This window comes from Ursus americanus, chromosome 35 (genome assembly GCF_024610735.1).
Source record: "Ursus americanus isolate L20-20 chromosome 35, mUrsAme1.1.p, whole genome shotgun sequence".
Classification (NCBI taxonomy): domain Eukaryota; kingdom Metazoa; phylum Chordata; class Mammalia; order Carnivora; family Ursidae; genus Ursus; species Ursus americanus.
Window position 1 is genome coordinate 4,924,673 of NC_142161.1, and position 21,269 is coordinate 4,945,941.

At 59.9% G+C, this 21,269-nt stretch overlaps 1 protein-coding gene and 1 long non-coding RNA gene across 2 annotated transcripts; one reads left to right on the top strand and one right to left on the bottom strand.

Annotated features, from left to right (window-relative positions):
• Positions 1–959: 959 nt before the first annotated feature.
• LOC148107093 (uncharacterized) lies at positions 960–17,490 on the top strand. Its single transcript, XR_015723091.1, has 3 exons — positions 960–2,387; positions 5,262–5,420; positions 16,791–17,490. It is a non-coding gene; the product is annotated as an uncharacterized LOC148107093 (long non-coding RNA).
• ZFHX2 (zinc finger homeobox 2) lies at positions 7,889–20,935 on the bottom strand. The gene is made up of 9 exons (XM_045802712.2): positions 18,850–20,935; positions 18,173–18,690; positions 17,389–17,629; positions 16,021–16,095; positions 15,554–15,612; positions 13,770–13,970; positions 13,160–13,286; positions 9,509–12,985; positions 7,889–9,246 (listed from the first exon to the last, which is right to left on the bottom strand). Exons 1-9 carry the CDS (start codon positions 20,897–20,899, stop codon positions 8,267–8,269), a joined length of 7,728 nt encoding a protein of 2,575 aa, XP_045658668.2. The 5' UTR covers positions 20,900–20,935; the 3' UTR covers positions 7,889–8,266.
• Between the last annotated feature and the right edge of the window lie 334 nt (positions 20,936–21,269).

Consider the following 21,269-nt stretch of genomic DNA (forward strand, 5'->3'; position numbering starts at 1 on the left):
AGAGGTTCGGGGCCCGGGAGGGCAGGACGGGGTGCATGGCATGCTCCGTGCTGCCTGCTTACAGGCATTGGCACTGCAGCTGCCACCCTTGTGCCCGCGGAGATGGGAGGAGGGGGTGGGGAGGGGGGCGGCGGCAGGAGTCCTGGTGCTCTGAGAGGAAGGATCGCTACCCGGGAGCCATTGGCATCACACCCGCCAGGCTGGTGGCCCGATCTGGGGCGGTGGGAACAGGGACCCCAGGAGGCAGAGAGGAGGGGCAGGGGGATGTTAATGATGTTGCTGTCCCTCTGGAGCTCAGCTCTGAGAAACGGTTGGACTACGAGGTAGTCAGCCTTCTTCCAGTCTGGGAAAGTAAAGTGGTGGAAAGAGTAGCCAGGCAAGTGCCAAGAAAGTATCTAAGAGCCAGGAGGAGGGATTGTGCCACTGCTCCCTGGGAGAGCTCCTCGGGGCTGGCAGCCTGGCCCTTTGTGGAAAGCAAGGGGACATGGGCGTGAGGCATTGGGTGCTGGCACTGCCTGAGGAGCCTGGCACGGGCTCTGGCGTTGTGTGGAATGGAGGAAGGTGGCAGTGCGTCTTACCAATCTGCTTGAGAGCGTTGCCGTGCCAGGAGTGAGAAGGGAGGTGAGATGTTCCGTGTGTGTGTGCATGTGTGTGTATGTGTGTGTGTGAGTTGTTTGGGAGAACAGACTTTTTTCTGCCAGGACCTCCTTGCAGTTCCCTCTTAGGCATGGGGAGTGGAGCAACAGACGGAGAGAGGCGTGAGGACACAAAGGAGGAAGCGCGCCATTGCCAAGACCCCAAGGAAGAAGGATGGAGAGCGCTGGCAGTCCTGTCTGGCCCCCGGCCAGTTTCCTGCTGAAGATGGCCAAATCCTCTTGCCTGGTCTGTGTCTGCCACTGTGCGAGCGTGGGGGGGGGAGGGCGCGGGGGGGGGGGGGGTTTGCTTGCTGAGCTGGGATCTAGAATGGGTGGGCACCTTTCTGTGGATCCCGTTTGGACTTTCCACTCTAACAAGTGAGGTATCTGATTTTCTCCCTGGCGCCTTCCTGTCCTTCCCTCCCTCCCCTCCACCCCTCTTTCATCTCTCTATCACCATCTGGGTCCTACTGCTTGGCACCCAACCAACTAGATGCCGCCACGCTTGGCAGTGCTGCACTGGCACGTGAACAGTGTCTCAGATCCTGGCACTGCGGCAAACCCAAAGCCGCCAAACATGCTCACGACCGCCACTTGGCGGCAGACAGAGAGGGCGGTGCACATAGGCAGGCCGGGCATCAGGCGGAGCTCTGTGCTGGGGGGTGGCGCGAGACGAGACCCTCAAGAGCTCGCTGCTTCGGTACCCCAGCCAACCCCAACTAGACACCCACCTCCCTCCTACCTCACTGCCCCCAGGAAAGGGAGTTAGCTGCTACCACACTCAGTGTTTGAGCAGCTATTTCAAGGGAAGCTGGAGCACAGAGGGACAAGGGCACAGGCAAGAAGCCAAGTCCAAGGCTCCCGGCCAGTGGCCTGTACACCTCTCTGGGCAGTGAGGACAGGAAGAAATACCAGCAGGGTGAATGAGAGCTGTGGAGGGGCCAGCCAGCCCTGTTGTCGGAAAGCTGGTGCCAGAAGAGATTGGAAGAAAAGTAGGAAGGAGGGACCCTCAGGCCTTGCTGCTGGGTAGTGGTTGGTTTGTGTCTGGTGTATTTCACCTGCCTTGTGATCGGCTGAGCTGTGGTTGAGATGAATCGGTTCTTTCTCCCTTGTGAAAAGGCCCATATTCCATAACAGTCCTAGAAAAATGAAGAGGTGCTCTAGGCCTGGAGAGGTAGGCAGGTATAAGGAAGACAAAGGCACCTGGGACTTGGCCTTCCAGAAAGAGTGTTCGGGGAGATTTAGTGTTTAGGAATCTCTCAATGGCACCCCAGTTAGGTAGAATTTGGACAAATGTCCATGTCTTTGAAATCCACCCCTGGAAGGGAAACCACAGATCAGCAATGAGCCCTTGTAGAAAGGAAGGCTCTTAGGAGGGGAGGCCCCAGCATCTGTGGTGACACAGACCACCCCTACATCTCCAGAGGCAGTGCCCTTGGCAGTGCCACAGAACTGGACCTTGGGCCTCCGTCTGGAAGAACATCTAGGAGGTGGGGCTTTCCTTGCTTTCTGGGTAGCCTGGAGCCGTGGATTAGTAACTAGGAAGATACTCGGGTAGAAGATTCGGCTCTGGGTGATGTTGAGGGAGGCTGGGTGGCTCTGATGGAAGTCAAGCCATTGCCATGGTGGACTGAGCTGCTTAGGGTTGGGGGAGTTCTCGTTTCAGCATTTCTGCAAGTGGATGCCAGCTTCAGAAGAAGGGACATGGTTTCCACAGCAGAGGAAAAAGCAGGGAGACACTCAGCCAAATGGGTGAGTGGACAGTGTTTCTTTTCTCCTGTGCGAGAACAGCCAATGTAAGCGGAAGACACAGACTTCCCAGGTGGTGGAGGTGGGGGCGACGGCAGGGTAATGAAGAGGACAAACCCGAGGTGATGCGAGGCCCCTGGTGGCACCCTGGTGGAGCAGGGTTGGGCCCCGGGTGCTGGAGAGTTAAGGGCAGGCCACAGATGCGTACGGGCTCAGCAGCCCGAATCGGGTTCTTGAACTCTGGAGAGCGTGGGATCCCCGCAGGAGTTTCTGATTCAGCGACTCAAGTGTGGTTCAGAAATGGGCATTGTAAGGCAGCACCCGGGCGAGCAAGCCGCAGGTAGACAGACTCTGGGAGACTGTTCTAAGACGCGGCAGCCACCTGTAGGACAGTTAACCCAGTCTGGATGCCTCCAGGCCTTTTGCACCTTTCTTCTTCCTCCCCAGCCACAGGCATGTCTTTCCGCTGTCATGCCCCTGGTATGTGCGTTGTGGGATGTGGTAGGTATGTTTTGGGCAGGAGCAGCGGGAGGAATGGGACAGATTGTGAGGTCACATCAGTCAGATCCAGCTTGTCAGAACCCGCTCACTGGCAGTAGTTATCACAGAAGAATCCCTTAGGGAACCCTTCCACATTCTGATGGTTGGCTGCCCTGTGTTCCTGAAACCACCGCTGAGAACCACGGGGTAGGACATGGCTGGGTGACGGCTCTCTGTGGTCCAGGAAGATTTGCGTGGAGTCTATGGCGCGGTACGGCCTGAGTTACGCTAATTTCACTTCCTCTCGGAGACGGGTCTGGGTCCTGGGTGGTGGAAGGAGAGGTGGACAGAGTACAGGGCCTCTCCTCCTGCGGAAACCTGGCCAGATGCAAGGACGCTGCTGTCCAGGCACTTGCTGGGAATGAGCACAGTGGGGGTCATTCAAGTCCAGCTGGAAAGACATGGTATGAGGTTGGCTATCGGGGAAGGACTGTGGATATGGGGCATGCTAAGCTCCCACCGACTACCTCTTTCATTTTAGCCATTGTTTGTGTACTTGGTGTGCCTGGCGGCTGGGTAGGATTAAGAGTCAACCCCAGGGGGGCGCCTGGCTGGCTCAGTTGGTGAAGCGTCTGACTTTTGAACTTGGGGTCATGAGTTTGAGCCCCACGTTGGTTGTAGAGAGTACTTAAAAAAAAAAAAAAAAAAAACTCAATCCCAGGTCACCTTTCCCCGTCACCTTCCTTCTGGTCCACTTATAATCAGCCTGCTTCCCCACTAGTTTCTAGCCGGACACCTCTCTGTGGCTGGAGAGCTGCAGGAAACACCAGGCTCAGACTACTGGCAGGGAATAATGCCATTTACCCCTTGTCTATCCTTTGTGTGGAGGGCTGTCTGGGCCCTCAGTATGACAGAATGACAGGGACGGACCTCACCCAATTTTACATTCTTCCCATAACGTGTAGTCTTGCTCTGGAGGCTTTCCCTGGGGATCGTTTCCCATCCCTCCCCAGGCTTGACGAGCCACGGTCTAGATCTTTTATGAATGTCCTCTTTCTGACTTTTCTTTCCTCTGCCCTTTTCACCGTGTATCCAAGCTGTACTCCCGCAGACTGGGTCTGTAGCCCTTCTTGTAGCAAGGGCCTCCTCGGCATTGGAGCATCTCTTCCTTCGTCCTCAAGGATATCCTCAGGGCTTCCAAGTTTCTCACTAGTTGCTCGCAACTGGTGGTTTGAGCTTCGCATTGCAGCCTAGAGAGAAACGCTCCTCAGTGCTACCCTTCCTGTAGCACCGGGTCCCAGCCCAGCTTAGTCCTGTCTCCAGGAGCTTTCCCTAAAGTTGCCCCCTGGTTTCTCTCCTACCTCTCCTCTCCCCAGTGGCACAGTGCAGAGGAATGGAAGGTACTTTCCCCATGGATTTCAACAGTTGGTTCCCTTCCTGACTCTGGTTACGCACCTACTGTGGGATGTGAAGACAATGAGTATGTCCTAGAGGCTGGTTGTACTTGTGGGAGGTGTAGGCGATAGGGCTGGGGGCATGTCCGTGCGCCTCGGTGCCCCCGGGGCCCATCCTTGCTGGCATGTGTCTATCCGCGTAGCTCTCTCGGCGTGGTTCTGCTGGCTTCTGACGGCGTGCGTGCTTGTTTCAGTGGTGCGGTTATATACACAGAGCTCTGTGTTTCAGGTGTGAGTTTCTATACAGGGATGAATGATTGGGTGAGAAAATGTGCCTTCGAACAACGAGGCTGGTGGAGGTTTGGGGAGTGGTGATCTGATCTATAAGCCCTCTATGTGCCTAAGGAACAAATAGATGGAATGAGGCAGATGGACGCTACTGGGTCTGGAGTACTTGGCTTTCTCGGTGCTTGTGCGTGCTGCTTAAGTACACTCCAGGGGCTGGAGGGCTGAGGGAGGAAGTGCTTCTTTTTGTGGTCACTGCAGACTCTGCCCCACTTGGCTGCTGCGGCTTTAGATTTTCTCATATTCTTCCGGAAGACTTTGAGTTTTGTTCCTAGTTGAGAATGGGGTACCTGAAGCCAGCTCCACACTGAGTCTGGTTTAGAGCAAAAACAGCCAAGCTCGCTTCCACCTCGTCTCCTGCACTGATCCTAGCAGTAAGTAGGCTGGACCAGAATTTGGAAGCCTTAGGGCCCATGTATGTCAGAAACCCTAGGCCTTTGCCCCAGGCTGTGGAAGACCCATATGAGGAGCCATGGATTCAAGCTGACTTTAGGGTTGTTGGGGTGGGACCTGTATTACAAGATAGGTGTTGATGTGCCAGGCGTTCAGGTTGGGTCTACTACTCCCCAGGAGAAGCAACAGGGTTTACCCGGGGTGACCTGGTGTTTGCCTCTAGCATCCTGCATAGGGCCTGACACCCCGGGCTTCCTTCTGCCAGAAGCCCACTGAGCATCTCTGGAGCAGAAGCACTGCTGCTGGGGACTTCTGGTCTGAGCATGCGGTTGGGGAGGAATGCTTCCGGCCACTGGGAACATGGAATGGCATACCTGACTCCACAGTCAGCCAGACTCTCGTCTCTCAAGTTACAGGGCTCCTGGTAAGGACAGTGGCTTAGAGTCCGCTCCTGTCCCCTGCTGTGCACATATGCGGTGTCTCTAGACCAGGGTGTCCCAATGGAACAGAGTAGGCAGGAGGGCAAGAAGAGGCAGAGGAGGGATTTCTGGCTATGTTAACTCCTAGTAAAAATATTCACAGTTCAGACAACAGCTAACCTGTCCTGGTTGTAAACTCCTAAAAGTACACGACACCACACTTCTAATCATCCTGTACCAGGCATTTGCCCCAGTTTTCTTTAAAATGTTTCCTCTTTCCCGCCTATCCTTTTTTGTAATTTTTTTTGTTTTCAACTTTAACACACGTCACATTCCCTGAAAGCACGGAGTGAAAAATCTTCTTTCCCCTGACACATGCTGCTAAGAAAATAGTCTTATTCACAGTTTCAACGGGAAAAGAAAAGGACAGGAAGGGAGGGACACAGGAGAGAGGCTGAGAGGCAGGAAGGGTGGCGGCAAGAGCACGGTAGGGCCTGCATTCGTAACCGGCATCACTGGAATGACGGATTCCACCCTACCCCGGTCTGCTAGCTGGAGCTCTTCATTTGAGAAATGGATTGGATCCGAAGTGAGATTCACAGATCATGTGGGCACTAGGGACTCGGCTGATTTCCCTGCCCCTTTCTCCCCTCCCGTCTTTTCAGCACAGAACCCTCTGCTTCGGTATTAACATGTTCATAGGGCAGAGTGACAGGCCAGGAAGTGGAAATCCCAGGGCTGACTGAACTGTGTGTGCGCATATTAAATGGTGACGGTAGTGGAAGAAGCCCGAAGGGAGAAAGTTTGCAACAATACCTTGAGAAGGGAGGTCTCCCGGGCAGGGGGGTAGCAGAAACTGTCTGGAGGACTGGGAGCTTTTGCAGGCTTTTCTTTGCTGAAATAAAACACCTGCTTTTCTACCTTGTGCCACTTTAGCTGGGCTTTGGGGTTACCAGTTCGCACCTGATGCTGGCAGAAACGATGAGGTCAGAGGTTGGGAACACTCTTCTAGCTCATTCCTTTCGTTGGTTGCCCTTGATGACAGCACCCTGTCAGAGATTCACCTTGTGCTTCGGTCACGGCCTTGCCCGCCCCCCCCCCCAAGCTGTCCTCAGCTCCAGAGCCCCATGGGCCTCCCCGACAGTCTCTGACTCCGCGGATGGTGCCCCGAGCACCTGCTACTTGCTGGTGGCAGGAAGGGCAAGGGCCGAGGAGGGAAGAACACAGGTGGGGAACAAGGGTCCACGCAAAGGCAAGGATCTCAAGCAACCAGGAATGTGAAGGGGCCACTGGACACAGAAATAGAAGTAGGGGTTTGTGAAAGAAGCAAATGGGAGGAAACAGCGGTTAGCTGCAGGAAAGGGAAGTATACCCAAGATTCAGAAACCACACTGTCCCGTCCACCCCTTTCTTCCTGGGACCGCCGGGATACATTTGGCAACACTGACTTTTCTATAGCAGCTGGGAACAAAGGGCTGTTAGCGGTCCTGATAAATACTCGATTCAGGGGGCAAAGGTAGGTCTTCTCCCCATGGCCAGCCCCGGCCTCAGATGCTGGGCACGGCCAGTGCCAGGCTGCGTGGCTTTCTGTCTCAAGGATCACCATACCCATGCCAACGACTTAAAGCCATTTGCTCTTCCCAAGACTAGTGGTTTAAAGAAACCCTTAACATGGGGGCAGAGGGACACAAACAGGAAAAAACAAAACAAAAAAACACCACTTGTGTGATGGGAGAGTTTGCAGTTTTTTTCTGTATTTTCCAAGTTTATGTTTTACTTTAGTTCATTCCTCTGTCTCCATCTCTCTCCCGTGCACATGTGCGCGCGTGCTCTCTCTCTCTCGCTCTCGCTCTCTTTTTTTTTTTTGGTTGTGTGTGTGTTTCAGTTTTTTTAAAAGAACTTTGGATTTGCCGTTGGTGGGCAGGCTGGACCCCCACGTGGCAGGGCTGGGCCAAGGGGCGGGCCCACGGCTGCTGAGAGGATCTCTGTGTTTAAAGCCTTTGAGAATAAGTTACTGCAGTTCCCAGGGTGCAGGGTGGGGGTTGGCAGAGGGGTTCCTGGCGGCGGCTTCCCCTAGAGTCCAGGCCGCAGGGGCTCCGGTCAGGCGAGGAGAGGGTTAGGAGGGAGGGGTGTGGGGAGAGTGAGCTGCGGGCACTTCTCCCCCTGCCAACCTCCAGTTTGGTTAGAGTTTTGTGGGCTCCCTGCCCATCCCAGGCTCCAACCTTGGGAGCCAACTGGGTATTTGGAAAGTTTGTGAGCTGCGTGGCGCTCTAGACAAGGGGGTGGGGAGAGGGAAGGGGGAGTAGCAAAGTTTGTTTTCCTTCCCCCTTCTTTGTCTTGGGTTTTCTTTTTCCTTTCTTCTTCTTTTTTTTTTTTTTTTTTTTGGTGTTTTCTCAGTCAGTGGAACAGCATGGGCTAACGGGTGTGTGTGTGTGTGTGTGTGTGTGTGTGTGTGTGTGTGTGTGTGTTGCGGGGGTTGACTATGTTTGGGGGTGAATCCAGTGGGGATAAGATTGTGGGAAGACGGATTCAAGGATAGATGTGTGGTGGGCAGGGCAGAGATGAGCGGACCGTCAGGATGACAAGATGGGTGCGTCTGTGAAGACATGGGGCAAGGAGCCACAGAGGAGGACACAGTGTGTGTCTGGGGGCTGGGGGCGCGGGGGGAGGAGGCAGGACTCTGCTGGAGGTGGGGTGTGTGAAGCCCACTGAGGGTGGGAATGGAAAGATTCCCGTGAGGTGGGCGGAGCCAAGGGTTGGGGTGAGGGATTTGAGCTCCCACCAAACACCCCCTGGGGTAAGAGAGGGAGCCCTGAGGCCCTCCCCTCTCCCCCCATCTTGGTTTATCCGTTTATAAAGCTAGAAGTGTAGAGGTAGTAGTAGTTTTTGGGTTGGAGTCCGTGTGAGGTAATCTTGCTTCCTCTTTGGCAAAAGCCACAGCAGCCGTGGCGGCAGTGGCGGCGTTGGTGATGGTGATGGGTGGGCCCCCTGGGGGTGGGGCCGCCTTGCGCCTGTGGGCCGAGGAGCGCAGGTGGGAGGCCAGGGCTTCGTGCCCACTCAGCAGCACCTCACATGCCAGGCAATGGTAGGTGCAGATGGGCACCCGCAGTGGGGGGGGCACAGAACCCCCAGAGCCCCGCCCAAAGAAGCAGAAGGATCTCTGGTGAGCAGTGGCTGGGGCCTCCCCATCAAATGCCATCTTGCACTGGCGGCACAGATAGCGGTGGGTCACGTCCACGGTGGAGATGCCAGTACTGCCCGACAGCAGCTCATCAGCCTCCCCGGCCTCCCCCTCCCCTGGAGCAGCCAGTTCAGGAGGTTTTGGAGGCGCTGTGGCTGTGGGCTCGGGGGGCTGGGGTGGTGGCTGGAGGAGGGCGTTGGGGAGCAGTCCGATGAGGGTCTGAGGTATCACGGGGTTCATGGGAAATAGCCCCTTCTTCATGCCATAGAGCTGTTGGAAGTAGGCCCCCTGCAACTGGGGGCCAAAGACAGCTGGTGGTGTCGCCCCCCCTGCAGGGGGCAATGGGAAGGGCAGGAATTGGCCCCCTAAGAGGGCTGGGACAGTAGCCTTCAGTGCTTTGAGGTTCTTGAGGGCGTCAGTGGAGGAGTTGGTGGGGGCCGCAACTGGCTTTCTCTCACCAGAGACCTTGTCTCCAGGGGGCTCAGCAGGGGGGCCTGGGGCAGGGTCAGTGGTGCCTGCTGTGGAGGCGTTAGTTTGCTCGAGCACAGGTCTCTGAGGTAAGGGGCAGCCTGGGCCAGCAGTCTGGACCACTGTGGTAGCAGGCAGGACTGAAGTGGCGAGGCCGAGGAGGCCAGAGGAGGCTGCAGGGCCTAGGAAGATGAAAGGAGTGATGAAGGATTAGCCCCCTCCAGCCTGTCATCCTTCCTGCTGTAGGCCACCTCCAGTCACGCCCTTGCCCACTCCCACCACCTGGCTGCCACGTGCCCTTCCCTCCCTCTCTCCCCCGAAGAGCCAGAAACCAAGGAAGGCCACAGGAGGCTGGAGGTGGGAAGAGTCAAGGAGGAAAAAGAGGGGCATGTCATTAGAGAGAGATGCTCTCTGAAGGCCAACCCCTCCCAACTGCCCACTCACCTGAATTGAAAGGAGCTAAGCTCCCCAGCGGGGGCTGGGCCAGAGCTGGGCCAGACAAGAGGACCGGGGCCAGGCGAGGCAGGGCCGGGGGAGCCCCGAGGGGCAGAGAGGCAGGTGTGGTGGCAGGTGTGGCCTTGGGAACCGGGGGTGCCTCAGGTGCTGGGGCCAAGTCGTAGCATTTGCTTTCACTCTTCAGCTGGGCCCGGACTGCCTCTTTGAGTTTGGCCAGGTGCTGGCGTGAAAAGAGGTGGCCTCGGCAGGAGACATAGAAATCATACTTGACGTCGCAGTAGGGGCAGTCGGTGCGCTGGGCTCCCAGGGGGCCCTCACTGCTGCCCCCAGCCCCGCCGACTGCTGCCCCCTGCAGTTTGGCCTTCTTTTCCTTGGCACGAGCGTTCTGGAACCAGACCTGGATGACTCTCTTGGGCAGCCCGATCTCCTCCCCCAGCACCTCACACTCCTGCATGGTCGGGGTGCGGTAGGCTTCGTAGCAGGCCTTCATGATCTTGAGCTGCAGGCTGCTCATCTGGGTCCTGTAGCGCCGCTGCCCCATTCCATCCGGAACCCCAGCCCCACTTCCTGTTCCCCCACTGCTTCCTCCAGCCCCGGGGGACTCCGGTTCGGCCAGACTGGAGGCAGAAGAGTCGCTGAGATCCCCCGCAGATGGACTGCAAGCCTCACTCTCTGGAGAAGCTTTAGCCGGTTCCTCTGCACCCTCTTCCTCACTGGGTGGAGGGGGCGGTGGGAGAGGTAGAGGTGGCTCTGGTGTTGGGGTGGTAGCCTCTTTCCCAGGTGGTAGAAAAGGCAGGGGCCCGGCAGCAGAGGTAACCGGGGGGTAGGGAAAAGCAGGTGCTTCCCGCTTTGAGGGCTCCCTCCCAGTCCCATCATCTACCTTGCCCAACAAGAGGCTGAACTTGGGGAAGGCTGCAGGGGCAGATGTGGCGGGGGGCTTGACTGCTGGGTTGGGCACCGCCCCAGGGGTGCTTCGAAATTGGCCTTTCCTCTCCCGAGCCCTGGTGTTCTGGAACCAGACCTGCACCACTCGCTTCTTGAGCCCCACCTCCTCAGAGATGCAGTCGAGCATCTTGCGCGTGGGGTTGGAGTCCTGCATGTACCAGCGGTACAGGATCTCCAGCTGCTCCGGCAGGATGGTGGTGCGCAGGCGCTTGTCCCTGGGGGGCTCGCCCTCCCCTCCCCCCCCTGCCTCACTGCCCGTTGGGGACAAGCTGCCCTCCTCATGCTTCCGTTTGAGCGGAGGCCCCGGCGCTGGCGGAGTGCCTGCCACCAGGGGGCTTCGCTCCCCAAACACCAGCAAGGGCAGATCCAGGAGGTGCGGGGCGGTGCTGGGCTGCACGGACGGCAGGAAGTGTAGCCGCCGGTGACTGGCCAGGAGGTCTTGGCTGGGGAAGGACACGGCGCACTGGTCACAAGTGTGGACCGGGGACGGCGAGGGAGGGGCCTTCCCTTCAGGTTCTTTGCCTCCCGTCTTTGAGGCCTCTGCTCGACTCAGCTCTTCCCTGTCCGGGGGCCCTGGCGAGGGACCCTCCGGCCCTGCGGGGGGGTCCGCGCTCTGTTCCTCCTCTGCATCGTCCTCCTCCACCTCTTCCTCCTCTTCCCCTCGCTCTGCCTCCTCCTCCTCCTCCTCTTCAGGGGGCTGGTCGTCGTAGCATTTCTTGAGGTGCCGCACCAACTCGAAAACACAGGAGAAGGTGGCATGGCAGCGCCTGCAGCCGGAGGCTCCCCCGTTGCCACCTCCAGTCGGCACAGGCCCGCCCTCGATGGCATTTTTGCGTGCTTTCTGGCGGGCATTCTGGAACCACACTACCACCACACGGCTAGCCAGGCCCAAGAGGCTTGCGAGCCGCTCCACCTCTCCGTCCTTGGGGTAGGCACTGGTCTCAAAGAAAGACTGCAGGGCTTGGGTCTGGAACTCTGTGAACTTGGTTCTGGAGAACCTACGGCCTGCGGGCACTAGGGGAGGCAGACTGCCTCTGGAGCTTTCTTCCTCCTCTGGGGGCCAGCGTCCTGCCCGGCTCCGCTCCTCAGAGGGCCGGGTCCCCCCTGCCTCAGGCTCTGGGACCAAGAAGGGAGGGCCCAGCTGGGGAGCTGATGAATCCAGGGCCCCATCAGGAGGTTTGGGGGGCTCCGCAGGGGGTGGGTATAGGCTATCATAGCTCTTTCGAAACTGAGCAGCGTAACGGCTCAGGGCCTCAAAGGGCAGAAATCGGCGGTGGACGTGCTCCTCGTGTGTCTTGAGGATAAGCATATTGGAGAAGAGTTTCCCACAGGCCCCACAGGCCAGCTTGTCCCCACCCCCCAGGGCCTCTGGCGGGGGTGGGGTCGGAGGAGGGGGCACAGCCTGCTTTCCTTCGTTGTACTGGATCACCAGCTCAAAGCCAAAGTTTTCTAGAAGGGCTTTGGCTGCAGTACGGGCTGCTTCGTTGGGCGTCGGGTTGGGGGGCGAGGCGGGCCCTGCCTCATTCCCCTCTTCTGCAACGGGGGGCCGCTCCCACTCCCTCTCAGCCAGCTCAGCCTTGGGGGGCGGGGGCGGGGGCGGAGGAGCGGCAGCTGGCAGAGACAGCAGGGGTGCAGGCCCAGCCAACGCCAGCTTGGGCCCCACCTTGAGGTCATGGAGGTAGAAGGGCAGGAGCAGCTGTTGCTGCTGGAGCTTAAGCAGTGATTCGGGCACCAGAGGGAAGGGGGGCAAGACTGGTGGGGTGAAGAGAGGGGCTGGGAATCGGTGCAGGTCCAAGGGGGGTGGGGGAGGTGACAGGAAGGGCAACCCAGATATGAAGCCACCAGGGTCAGGGCCCTTCTTGTCAGTGCCCATCTCCCCCTCAGTCTCGCCCTCCTTGGGTTCTTCTTGGCCGCGCTCTGGCCCCTCAGCCTTGGCGTCCGTCTTGGTCCCCCGAGAGCGAGTCTGGTGCAGAACTGAGCGCATGTGGATCTCCAGGGTGGAGCTCTGGTTGTAGGAGACTCGGCAGACCGTGCACTTAAAGGGCTTGTCTGCGGCGGCCGCAGTGGGAGGCGCGGCGCCCGCCTCTCCTCGGGCAGGGCCGGACGGGTCGATGGCAGCCTTCTTCATCTTGTGCAGGTGGGAGACAGAGTTGTAATGGACCAGGAGGATGTTCTTCTGCGTGAAGGACTCCTTACACACAGTGCACTTATAGGGCCGGGCAGGGTCAAGAAACTTGTCCAGGGCAAAATTGGTGGTCTTGCGATAGGTCAGAGGGTGGCGAGAGTCCGCTGGAGCGGGCTCTGCAGGGCGGGGCTCCCCGACGCTCCCCTCTTCCTCCTCAGCCACGGTGGGCGGAGGGGCCATTTCTTCCACTGGGGCATCAGGCCGAGGAGCTGGAGATGGGGCTGGAGAAGGGGATCGACCGGGGCTTCCCGGGGGCTTGTCTGGGGCCTCGGCTGAGGGCGGGGGAGGCTCAGGAAGAGGATCAGGCCTGGCTTCGGGGCTCAGGTGAGGGCCTTCTGAGGGAGAGAGAAGGGTGCCATGAGAAGGGACCTTTGTCTGAAATCAGACCCCACCCACCCAGTATCTAGGGCACCCGATCCTTGCCTTGGCTGTCTTCAAACTCTCTTGGTCTGTGGAGCCCAGGACCCCTTTCCCTGCCACCTTGGCAGGTTTGCCGTCCCCATTCTTACCTGCTCCCTGTTCTCTGCTGGGTGCAGGCTCTGGCCCAGGAGCAGGGGGCTCCTGGGCATCCCCCAGCGGGCACAGAGTGGGCCCAGGCAGCACTTTGGTCGTAAAGGTCATCTCTACAGTTGTGGCCTGTAACAGAAAAAAGCCCAGTGACCGCTCCGCACCACCCCCGCCCCGCTACTCCCGAGGCCCTGCTCTGCACCTGTGCCCGCCCCTGTGGGGGCTCCAGCCTCCTCCTGGACATGCTCCCCCCAACTTCTGCTTTTTCCCGGAGGACAGGGCCTGGGCTGTTGCCTCTCCTGTGCCTCAGCCCGTGCCTGCTGCTGACAGCTCTTGTCAGGACCGCATGGAAATGAACGAAACGCTGAGCTCCCTCACCAGCGAGCAGAGGCAGCCAGACAAGCTCTGCTAAGGTTCCCCCCAACACTGAAACCCCCTCAAACCTGTGAAATGCTGTTTCCTCACCACTACCCTCCCCGCCACACACACACACACATACACACACACACACACACACACACACACACTTGCCAGGACAGCCCAGCCTTTTCTTCCCTCCTACCTGGCCCGAACGGGGCCTCCCGGCTGGGTCCTCACACAGCCAGTACTCACCACAAGCAGCAGCTTCTCCACGCACTCAGGCACCACATTGTGAAGGTGGCTGAGGTGGAAGTGCAGGGCGGGCCGGCCCACCAGCTGCTCCTGGCACAGTGGGCACCTGTACTTGGGCTGCACGGCATGCTGGGAGAGGGCGTGAGCCCTCACCTGGTCCGGCTCCGGGCTCAGGAAGCTGCAGTACGGACAGCAGAACACCTGGGGACACGTAGGGGCAGGTGGAGGAGGCGTCAGGGAGGGGGGGCCGCCATCACCCAGCCCTGTGTGTGTCTGAACACAGCAAGACTCCCCCACACCCGATTTAGGAGGAGGGAACCCCAAATGAAGGCATCACGGAAGGTCCAGCCCGAGGCAAGAAGCTGGCTCCTCCCTCATTTCCCTTCGATTGGGACAAAGGCCTAGGCTGACCTGCCCTTGCCTGCCTTCTTTGTCCGGGCCTCTCCCTCCATTCTGGCCTCCGTCTTTCCTTGGCCTGGCCTTCCTGTCTCTTCTGCCTTGCCTACTTCCCCAGCTAACAGTATGGCCCTGTACCTGCCTCGCCCGGACTGAGTTTGCTCTTCTTACCCACCCCCGCCCTCGCCCGTCTTCTCCGGAACCGGCTCCCCTGCCCTCTGCACATCTGGACCCAGAGCCTCCTTCATCCCCGCCGGCTCTGCCTCTCCGAGGTCCCTCACCTGAGTGTCTCCTGAAGACGGGCCCTCCCTACCTGTCTGCTCAGAAGCCGGCTCATTCTCCCAGAGGATAAGCAGCTCCCACTTTCTTTTCCTTCTCCCCTTCTTAATGTAAACAAACACCACAGCTCCCCCAGCGGCCCAGGAAAATTCTGGCTTGCCTCCGCTGGCGCATTCCCGCCCACACCTCCAGAGGGGTGGGGCGGAGGGAAGGCCCTGTCTCCGCCTTAGTCACCTGACTGCCTGACCTCCAGCCTGCCATCCGTCTCCCCGGCCGGCAGGTGCCACTGGTCCTAGCCCACGTGCTGCGGGAAGGGAATGGCCCGAAAGGCAAGGCATCCAGATGGTCATTGTAATGCCCTCCACCGGAGGAGCGAACATCTGGAATGGGTCTGCCGGAGGGAACAGGAGCGAGGAGGAGGGCCTGGCCAGCAGTAACTCTGCGTGCTGAGGTTCCATGTGGAGAGCCGTGAGGGCCAGCGTGGCGCCTCAGAACCCAGGCTGGGAGCCCCCTCAGAATCAAACTTCCCGGTCCCAGGCTAAACCACCCAGGTCCTGCCTGGCCCAGGCCGAGGCCCGAGGCCAGGAGACTGGGAGAGCCGCCGAGTTTGCTGTGGGTCAGTCATCTGGGCTGGGGCCTCTAGCCTCAGGAAGGAGGTGCGCGGATGCTTCCCTGCTGGCTCGGGGCCTTCTGCGGAGACGACCATCCGTGTCTAGTTGTCTTTCCGCTCCTGACAGGAGTAGAGAGCTGGGCAGCAGCCAGGCTTGTGGTTTGGGCTCTCTCTTTTCATTTCTTCACTTGTGCCTTCCCCGCTCCCTCCACCTGCTTGCAGCCTTTCCTGCTGCCCCCTCTGCCTCAAGTCCTGCTTTCCCTCGTCTGCGCCCTCTGTGCTCCACCCCGTGTGGGGCTGAACACATCACTGGCCCCAGGTGGCGTTTCTCAATGTGGTGTTCCAGGGAAGTCACAGGCCTGACAAAATGTCATCTACCTTTAGTCTGAAATCCGTGTGTCAAGCTCTACCAATGAGAATTTTAGGCTTTAGAATATGAACAGATCTCCGTAACACCAGACCCTCCACCCCAGCTTTTCCCAGTTATCCCAGTTCTGACCGTGGTCTGGTTGGCATTGTCTCCTGGAGGGCCAGTCTTATTCTCTGCCTCTTCAGAAGCTGAAAGGGGAGAAGATTAAAGAGACTCTGACAGCCCTCCCTCTTCCTTTCCAGAACCCCCAGCCCTTAAGATGACCTCATTCGTAGCAGAGAGCTTCCAGGGTAGGGGTTGGGCTCTAGGGAAAGGGGAAAAGGCAGGAAAGTACAAAGCTGTACTCAAATACAGGGAGAGGAGGGCCGACAGGGCTGACCCCGGGTTAGCGGGATGGCCAGGTTTGAGCCTATTGGGGCTCCCCCTCCTTTCCCTCTGGTGAGCGCTTTCTTGCATCAGTTTGGCTCCCTGCGCCCAGGAGGCCTTGCCGGGCAGCTGGATTACTGGCACCCCTGTGCATCTCAGAATGTATGAGGAAGAGGGGCGCAGGGAACGGGGGCAGGGATGGAGGAAAACGGACCAGCCGAGCAACTCACCCAATTGTTCTGTTTTGTTCGGAGCATCTTTGTCAGGGGTGGGCGGCTCAGCTAAGGGGGTGACAGGAGGCTTCCCTGTGTAGGAGGAGGGGAGAGTCAGCTTAAAAGAGTGAAGCATCAGGAAAGGGGGGACATAGGGCAGACGAAGCAGGACAAGCAGCAGGAGAAGGAGAAGATGGATGGATGAGCCAACAGGCTGGAGAGGACAAAAAGCTGCCAAAAAGAAATAGAGGATGAAGGAGAAATGGCAGGGTTAGAGCTAGGAGGGCCTAAGAGGTCCTCTCTGCGAGGCCAGCCCCCATCATTTCAAGATGAGGAAACAGGTCTGGCCGTAGCAGCAGAGACGGGGCCCAACTCGGCTCCCCATCTTGACTGGTCCTGGAAGCAGGGAGCCCAGAAACAAAGGGAGGGGCACTGAAGAAGGAAGGTGAGGCCGAATGGAAGCAGGTGCGGCGAGCGGGAGGCGGCAGGTCTAGCTGGGAGAGGAGATTACCACTCAAGTAAGAATTGACAGATGTGTAGGAATTTATTTTCGGTGGCAGCCTAATTAAAGTGTTAAAGTTCCTTAACTCCATTCAGCCCTGCGCCAGGATCATTAGCTATTGATCCGGCCCCTCCGGCACTTAACTCCAGCCAGCATATTGGCAATTCAATTAGCACCAGTCAATGCCGCCTGTTCCTGGTTCCTGCTGCCCGCACCCTCACCCTGGCCCGCCGCCGGCCCCTACAGAGCCCGGATGCCCGTGCCCACCTCTGACTGCCCCTTCCAGGCTCTTCTCCTGCACCCTCTGGATCAATGGCGCCTGGCTGGCTGTTCTCGGTCTCTGCTGGTACAACCTCAGCTGCCTAAGGGGGACCCTAAGCCCAGCCTTTGGGCTGAAGACCTCCTAGGAGACAGGAAGACGCTGGGGAGCTCGTCCAGGGCTTCCTCTCCCTGCTGCCTTCGGGCCAGGCCCACGGCTCCCATCTCCTTCCGACAGGCCCTGGCCCGGCCCGAAGTGGATTCCATTCTTCTGTTTTTCTACTTCCTCTCTCCTTCCTGACCAGCTCCTGCCGCCCCCAACACCTAGCGTTGCTGGAACACCAGTCACCATTCGGAATCACTGGGTGATGCCTCCTCACCTCCCTTCCTGTTCTCTACTCTCCACCCAGCAAAGCCTCTGCCCTTCTCTGCCTCCTCCCTCCCAAGAGCCTCTTGCTTCCCCCGTCGCTGGGCCGCCCCACTGTTCCCCAAGTCCGCTTTTATCACCCCTTCACGGCTGGCTCCTTTCCACCTGTTCTCGCCTGCGCACAGAGCCGTTTCTCCTCCCTGGCATCCCCTTCTCCCCAGCCCCGGCTCCCGCCCCCTCGCGGTCCCCTGTTCCTCACCGGGAGTCCGGAGCTGCCCGTGGCTGAAGCTCAGGATACTCTGCAGGGCCGAGAGCCCGTCCTCGGCCGCGGGGCCGCTCTGCAGCAGCTGCAGGCGCCGCTGGGCCTGGGCGTCGCGGTGTGCTGGGGCGCGGAGGTGCTGCAGCACGGCCAGGCGGGAGGGCGTCTCCCACGCGCACAGCAGGCAGCGGAAGAGCCCCAGCTCGGCCCCGGCCGCCGCGCCCTCCATCTCCAGCAGAAACTGGAAGCGCGCGGAAAGAGGCTGCTCAGGCCCCTCCAGATCTCGGGGGCCCCCTCTGCCTCCCCCAGGGGAGCCTGACCAGCAGCACCCCCTCCCTGCCCATCCCATCTGCTCTCTTGAGCACCCCCCTTTTCCCCTCCTCTGGCCACCTGGATATTACTACTTTTTCTCCCCCATCTCCTTCTCTTCCTCCTGTCAATCCTGGACTCCCTCCTGGTAGGTGAATGGAATTTGGTTCCATCCTCTTGAACTGGTGACAAGATGGCCTGAGCAGACAGACACCCCCCCCCCTAGCCTCCAACACCAGAAAAGCCGAATAAAGTACTGGATTCACTTTGTCTGAGCCCACCAGCCTTTGGTCTCCTCTCCGCACCCGTCTCCCAGAAGTTGACGATCCTGGGTCACACTTGCCATTTTATCCCGTCCTGCCACCCCGGCTCTTCCCATAGCTCGCCCACCCGTGGGGGTCTCCTCGGTGCGTCCCCAAGCCCTTGTCCGCTTCTCTCTCCCCGGGGGCGCCGGGCCCTCCCCGCCCACCCTCACCTTATAGACCTGGCTGTTCTCCTCGTGGGCCGCACCCCGCGCATGCAGCTGCATCTTCTCCTTGCTGTTGGACTCGAAGTCGCAGATGTTGCAGCGGAGGTGCAGCGGGGGCACGGAGCCGTAAGGAGCCCCGTCCCCCAGGGGCACCGGCGAGGGGGAGCCCGCGGCCCCGCCCCCCTCCCGCAGGTGGGCGGCCAGCTGGTACTTCTGGGCATGTTTGTCGGTCTTGAGGTGGAGCTGAAAGTTGGCCTTGAGCTGGGTGCCGTAGCAGCAGAGCTTGCAGCGGTGGGTGTCGCCGGCCACCTCCTTCCACTCGGCCTCGGGGAGGCTCCGGCCCACGCTGCAGTGGTAGAACAGCAGCTCCAGGCGGTCGGTGCTGAAGGCCTGGCACACGAGGCAGCGGAACACCTTCGGCGGCGGGCCGTCTTCCGGGGGCGGCGGGCTGGGCAGGCTGTCGGACAAGGAGCCCAGGAGCTGACTCGGAGGCAGGTGGGTGTCCGGGGAGAGGCTGCCAGGGGCTGGGGGACAGAGACAGATGAGTGGCCCAAGGAAGGAAAGGGGCGGGTGGGCAAATGAGGACAGTGCTGAAGGAGCTGGGGTTACCGGTGGGGGGCCAGCCCCGGGAAGGAAGCAGGGAAGGGAGGAGGGGAAGCAGGCACGGAGCCCAGGCTGCTTACCAGCTGCGGCGGGGAACTTGCGAGCCGGCGCTCCGAGGGGGTGGAAGCCGTTGAGAAGCAGCTGGGCTTCCAGGGGCTTGTCTGGCCTCAGCCCGGGGCCGGGCAAGGGAGCCTGAGGCTGCCCCAGGGCCTGCGGCCCGAAGTACTGGAAGAGTTCGGGAGGGGTGGCGGGGGCCGCTCCTGCGGGGGGCGGGGGGCCTGTCCCCACCAGCCCGGGGGGCAGGCCCAGCGGCAGCCCCTGGTGCAGCAGGAGGACGTTCTGCATGTGCTTCTCAGAGGTCATGTGGATACGCAGGTTGCGGGAGATGTTGGTCTCGTAGCTGCACACCTTGCACTGCCAGGACGATTTGGTCTTGGGCTCCTTGTCCCCGGCCGAGGGTGGGAGTGACGCCTCAGGGGGACTGCCCTGGCTGCCGGGGCCCGCCTGGAAGCCCTGCAGGTTGGCCAGGTGCTTGTCGGACTGCATGTGGATGCTGAGGTTGCCCTTGGTGGTGGTGGAGTAGTTGCACACGTCGCAGCGGTAGGGCTTGTAGCCGCAGTTGTAGCTCTCGCCGCGGGCCAGGCGGGGGTGCGCACCCCCCGCGCTGCAGTAGCTGCAGTGGCTGTTGCTCTCGGGGTGCTTCTCCCGCATGTGCACGTCCAGGGTCTGCTGGTACTTGTAGTGCCAGTTGCACTTGGGACACTTGAGCGTCTTGCAGGAGTTGCGAGAGTGTAACAGAGACATGTGGCTGGACAGGCTGAGGCTCTGGAAGGCCGCAGGGGCCGGGCTGTAGTCTTCGGCGAGGCGGTAGGGCTGTGGTGTGTCGCTGGGGTCTTCGGGGGAGCCGACCGGGGCAGGGAGAGTGCCCCCCTCCTTGGAGGTGGGTGAGCTTTGGTTGAGTGGGGGGCAGAGCCCTCCATCCTCTTCTTGCCCCTCGGGGAACCAATCTGGCCCCGCCTCACCTGCTGCCATCGGCGATTCTTTGGCTTCGGTTGGGCTGGGGTCCCAGGTGGCGGGGGTGGTGGGCGGGGAGGGCGGGCTGAGGGCCAGGACTTCTTCCACGGGCAGGGCAGGAGCCTGGGCTTCTGCGTCAGGGGGGCTGTCCTCGGGCTGGGCTACATTCGCCTCTGTGGTCACCATGCCGCTCTTGTCAAGGGGGACTTCTAAAGGGGGCTGAGCGGGTGGTTTTGGTTCCAGAAAGCTTAGGAGGGCCACGCAGCCCTCATCTCCCGCCTGGAGCACGGCTGGGTTACCGGGCAGCCCCAGGTGTTGAGCAGGGGTTAGCGTCACCCCATGAGACTGTGTGTGACCCAGAAAAGCTTGGGGCCCGCTGAAACCCAGGCGGCACAGGAGGCAGAGCCAGAAGAGTGCCCTGTGGTCTCCTCCCCTGCTCCCCATAGGGCCATCTTTGGGATCTCCGGGTGGATTTGGAGCCAGCTGGTAGCTCCAGAAGGCTCCATCCCTTCCCTCACAGGTGGCCGGAGATGGCGCTGAGGTATCATGGGACAGAATTTGGTCAGAAGAGCTAAAGCCTTGGATTGGGTCAAAGCCATGTTGGATGTGAAGGGCAGTGAGGAGTGCAGGGGGCGGGTGGGCAAGGAGGGGCAGGCCAGGCTCTTCCTTGAATCCCACCTCGCCCCAGGGGAAGCCCTTTGGTAACAGGAGTTCACTGCCACCTGACAGGGACAGCTTGGCCACGAGGTAGGCCTCGCCGCCAGCTGTGAAGAATAAATGGTTGCTTAGGTCCACGGGAGGGAGTCCTCCCCTTTCGTCCTCCTGCTCCTTGTCCTCTTGCACTCCTAGGTCCTTTGGTGAGAAGCCACCACAGCCGGGCTCTTCTCGGGGCTCCCCAGTCTCCTTTGGTGGGACGAGGCCACAGCCCGACTCCAGGGCCTGTCCCCCTGGCTCTGAGGGCCTCATGCTCTCAGAGGTGGAGGGGGCAGCAGGGGGATCTTTGGTGACAGGATCAGCGGGGGTGCTGGGGAAGGAGGTGTCCGGAGGCGGGGACGGGGCATCGTGCCCGGGGGTGGGGGCGGTGCCACTGGTGGAGGGTGCGTTAAGGGTAGCCATGGCAGACGGAGGAGGGCCGGCGGTTCATTTCAGCGTGACAGCCAGTACCCTGTGGGGGCAACGTGGACAGAGAGCGGGGCCGTGAGCTGGCAGGAGAGACACCCAGCCAGGCAGCCGACCCTCCAGCTACTCCAGCCCCACTCTCTTCTTCCCGGAGCACCAGACTCAGGTACCCATTTGCCAGCGTGAAGCTTCACCTTAGGGCTAACAGTCTTCAAACTTGACATGTCCAAAATCAGAACTCTATTTCTCCCCTGAGCTTGTTCCTCCCATCTTTCCTATCTCAAAAATTGGTATCTCCATTTATCTGGTTGCTTAGGCTAAAAAGCTAAAAGGGGGGCGGCTGGGTGGCTCAGTCTGTTGAGTGTCT

Coding starts and splice junctions, on each gene's coding strand:
- ZFHX2 (XM_045802712.2), bottom strand. CDS start 20,899: ATGGCTACCCTTAACGCACCCTCCACCAGTGGCACCGCCCCCACCCCC. Junction 17,630..18,172: donor AGAACAGCCAGGTCTATAAG/GTGAGGGTGGGC, acceptor GCGCGCTTCCAG/TTTCTGCTGGAGATGGAGGG. Junction 16,096..17,388: donor CGGGCAGCTCCGGACTCCCG/GTGAGGAACAGG, acceptor CCTCCTACACAG/GGAAGCCTCCTGTCACCCCC.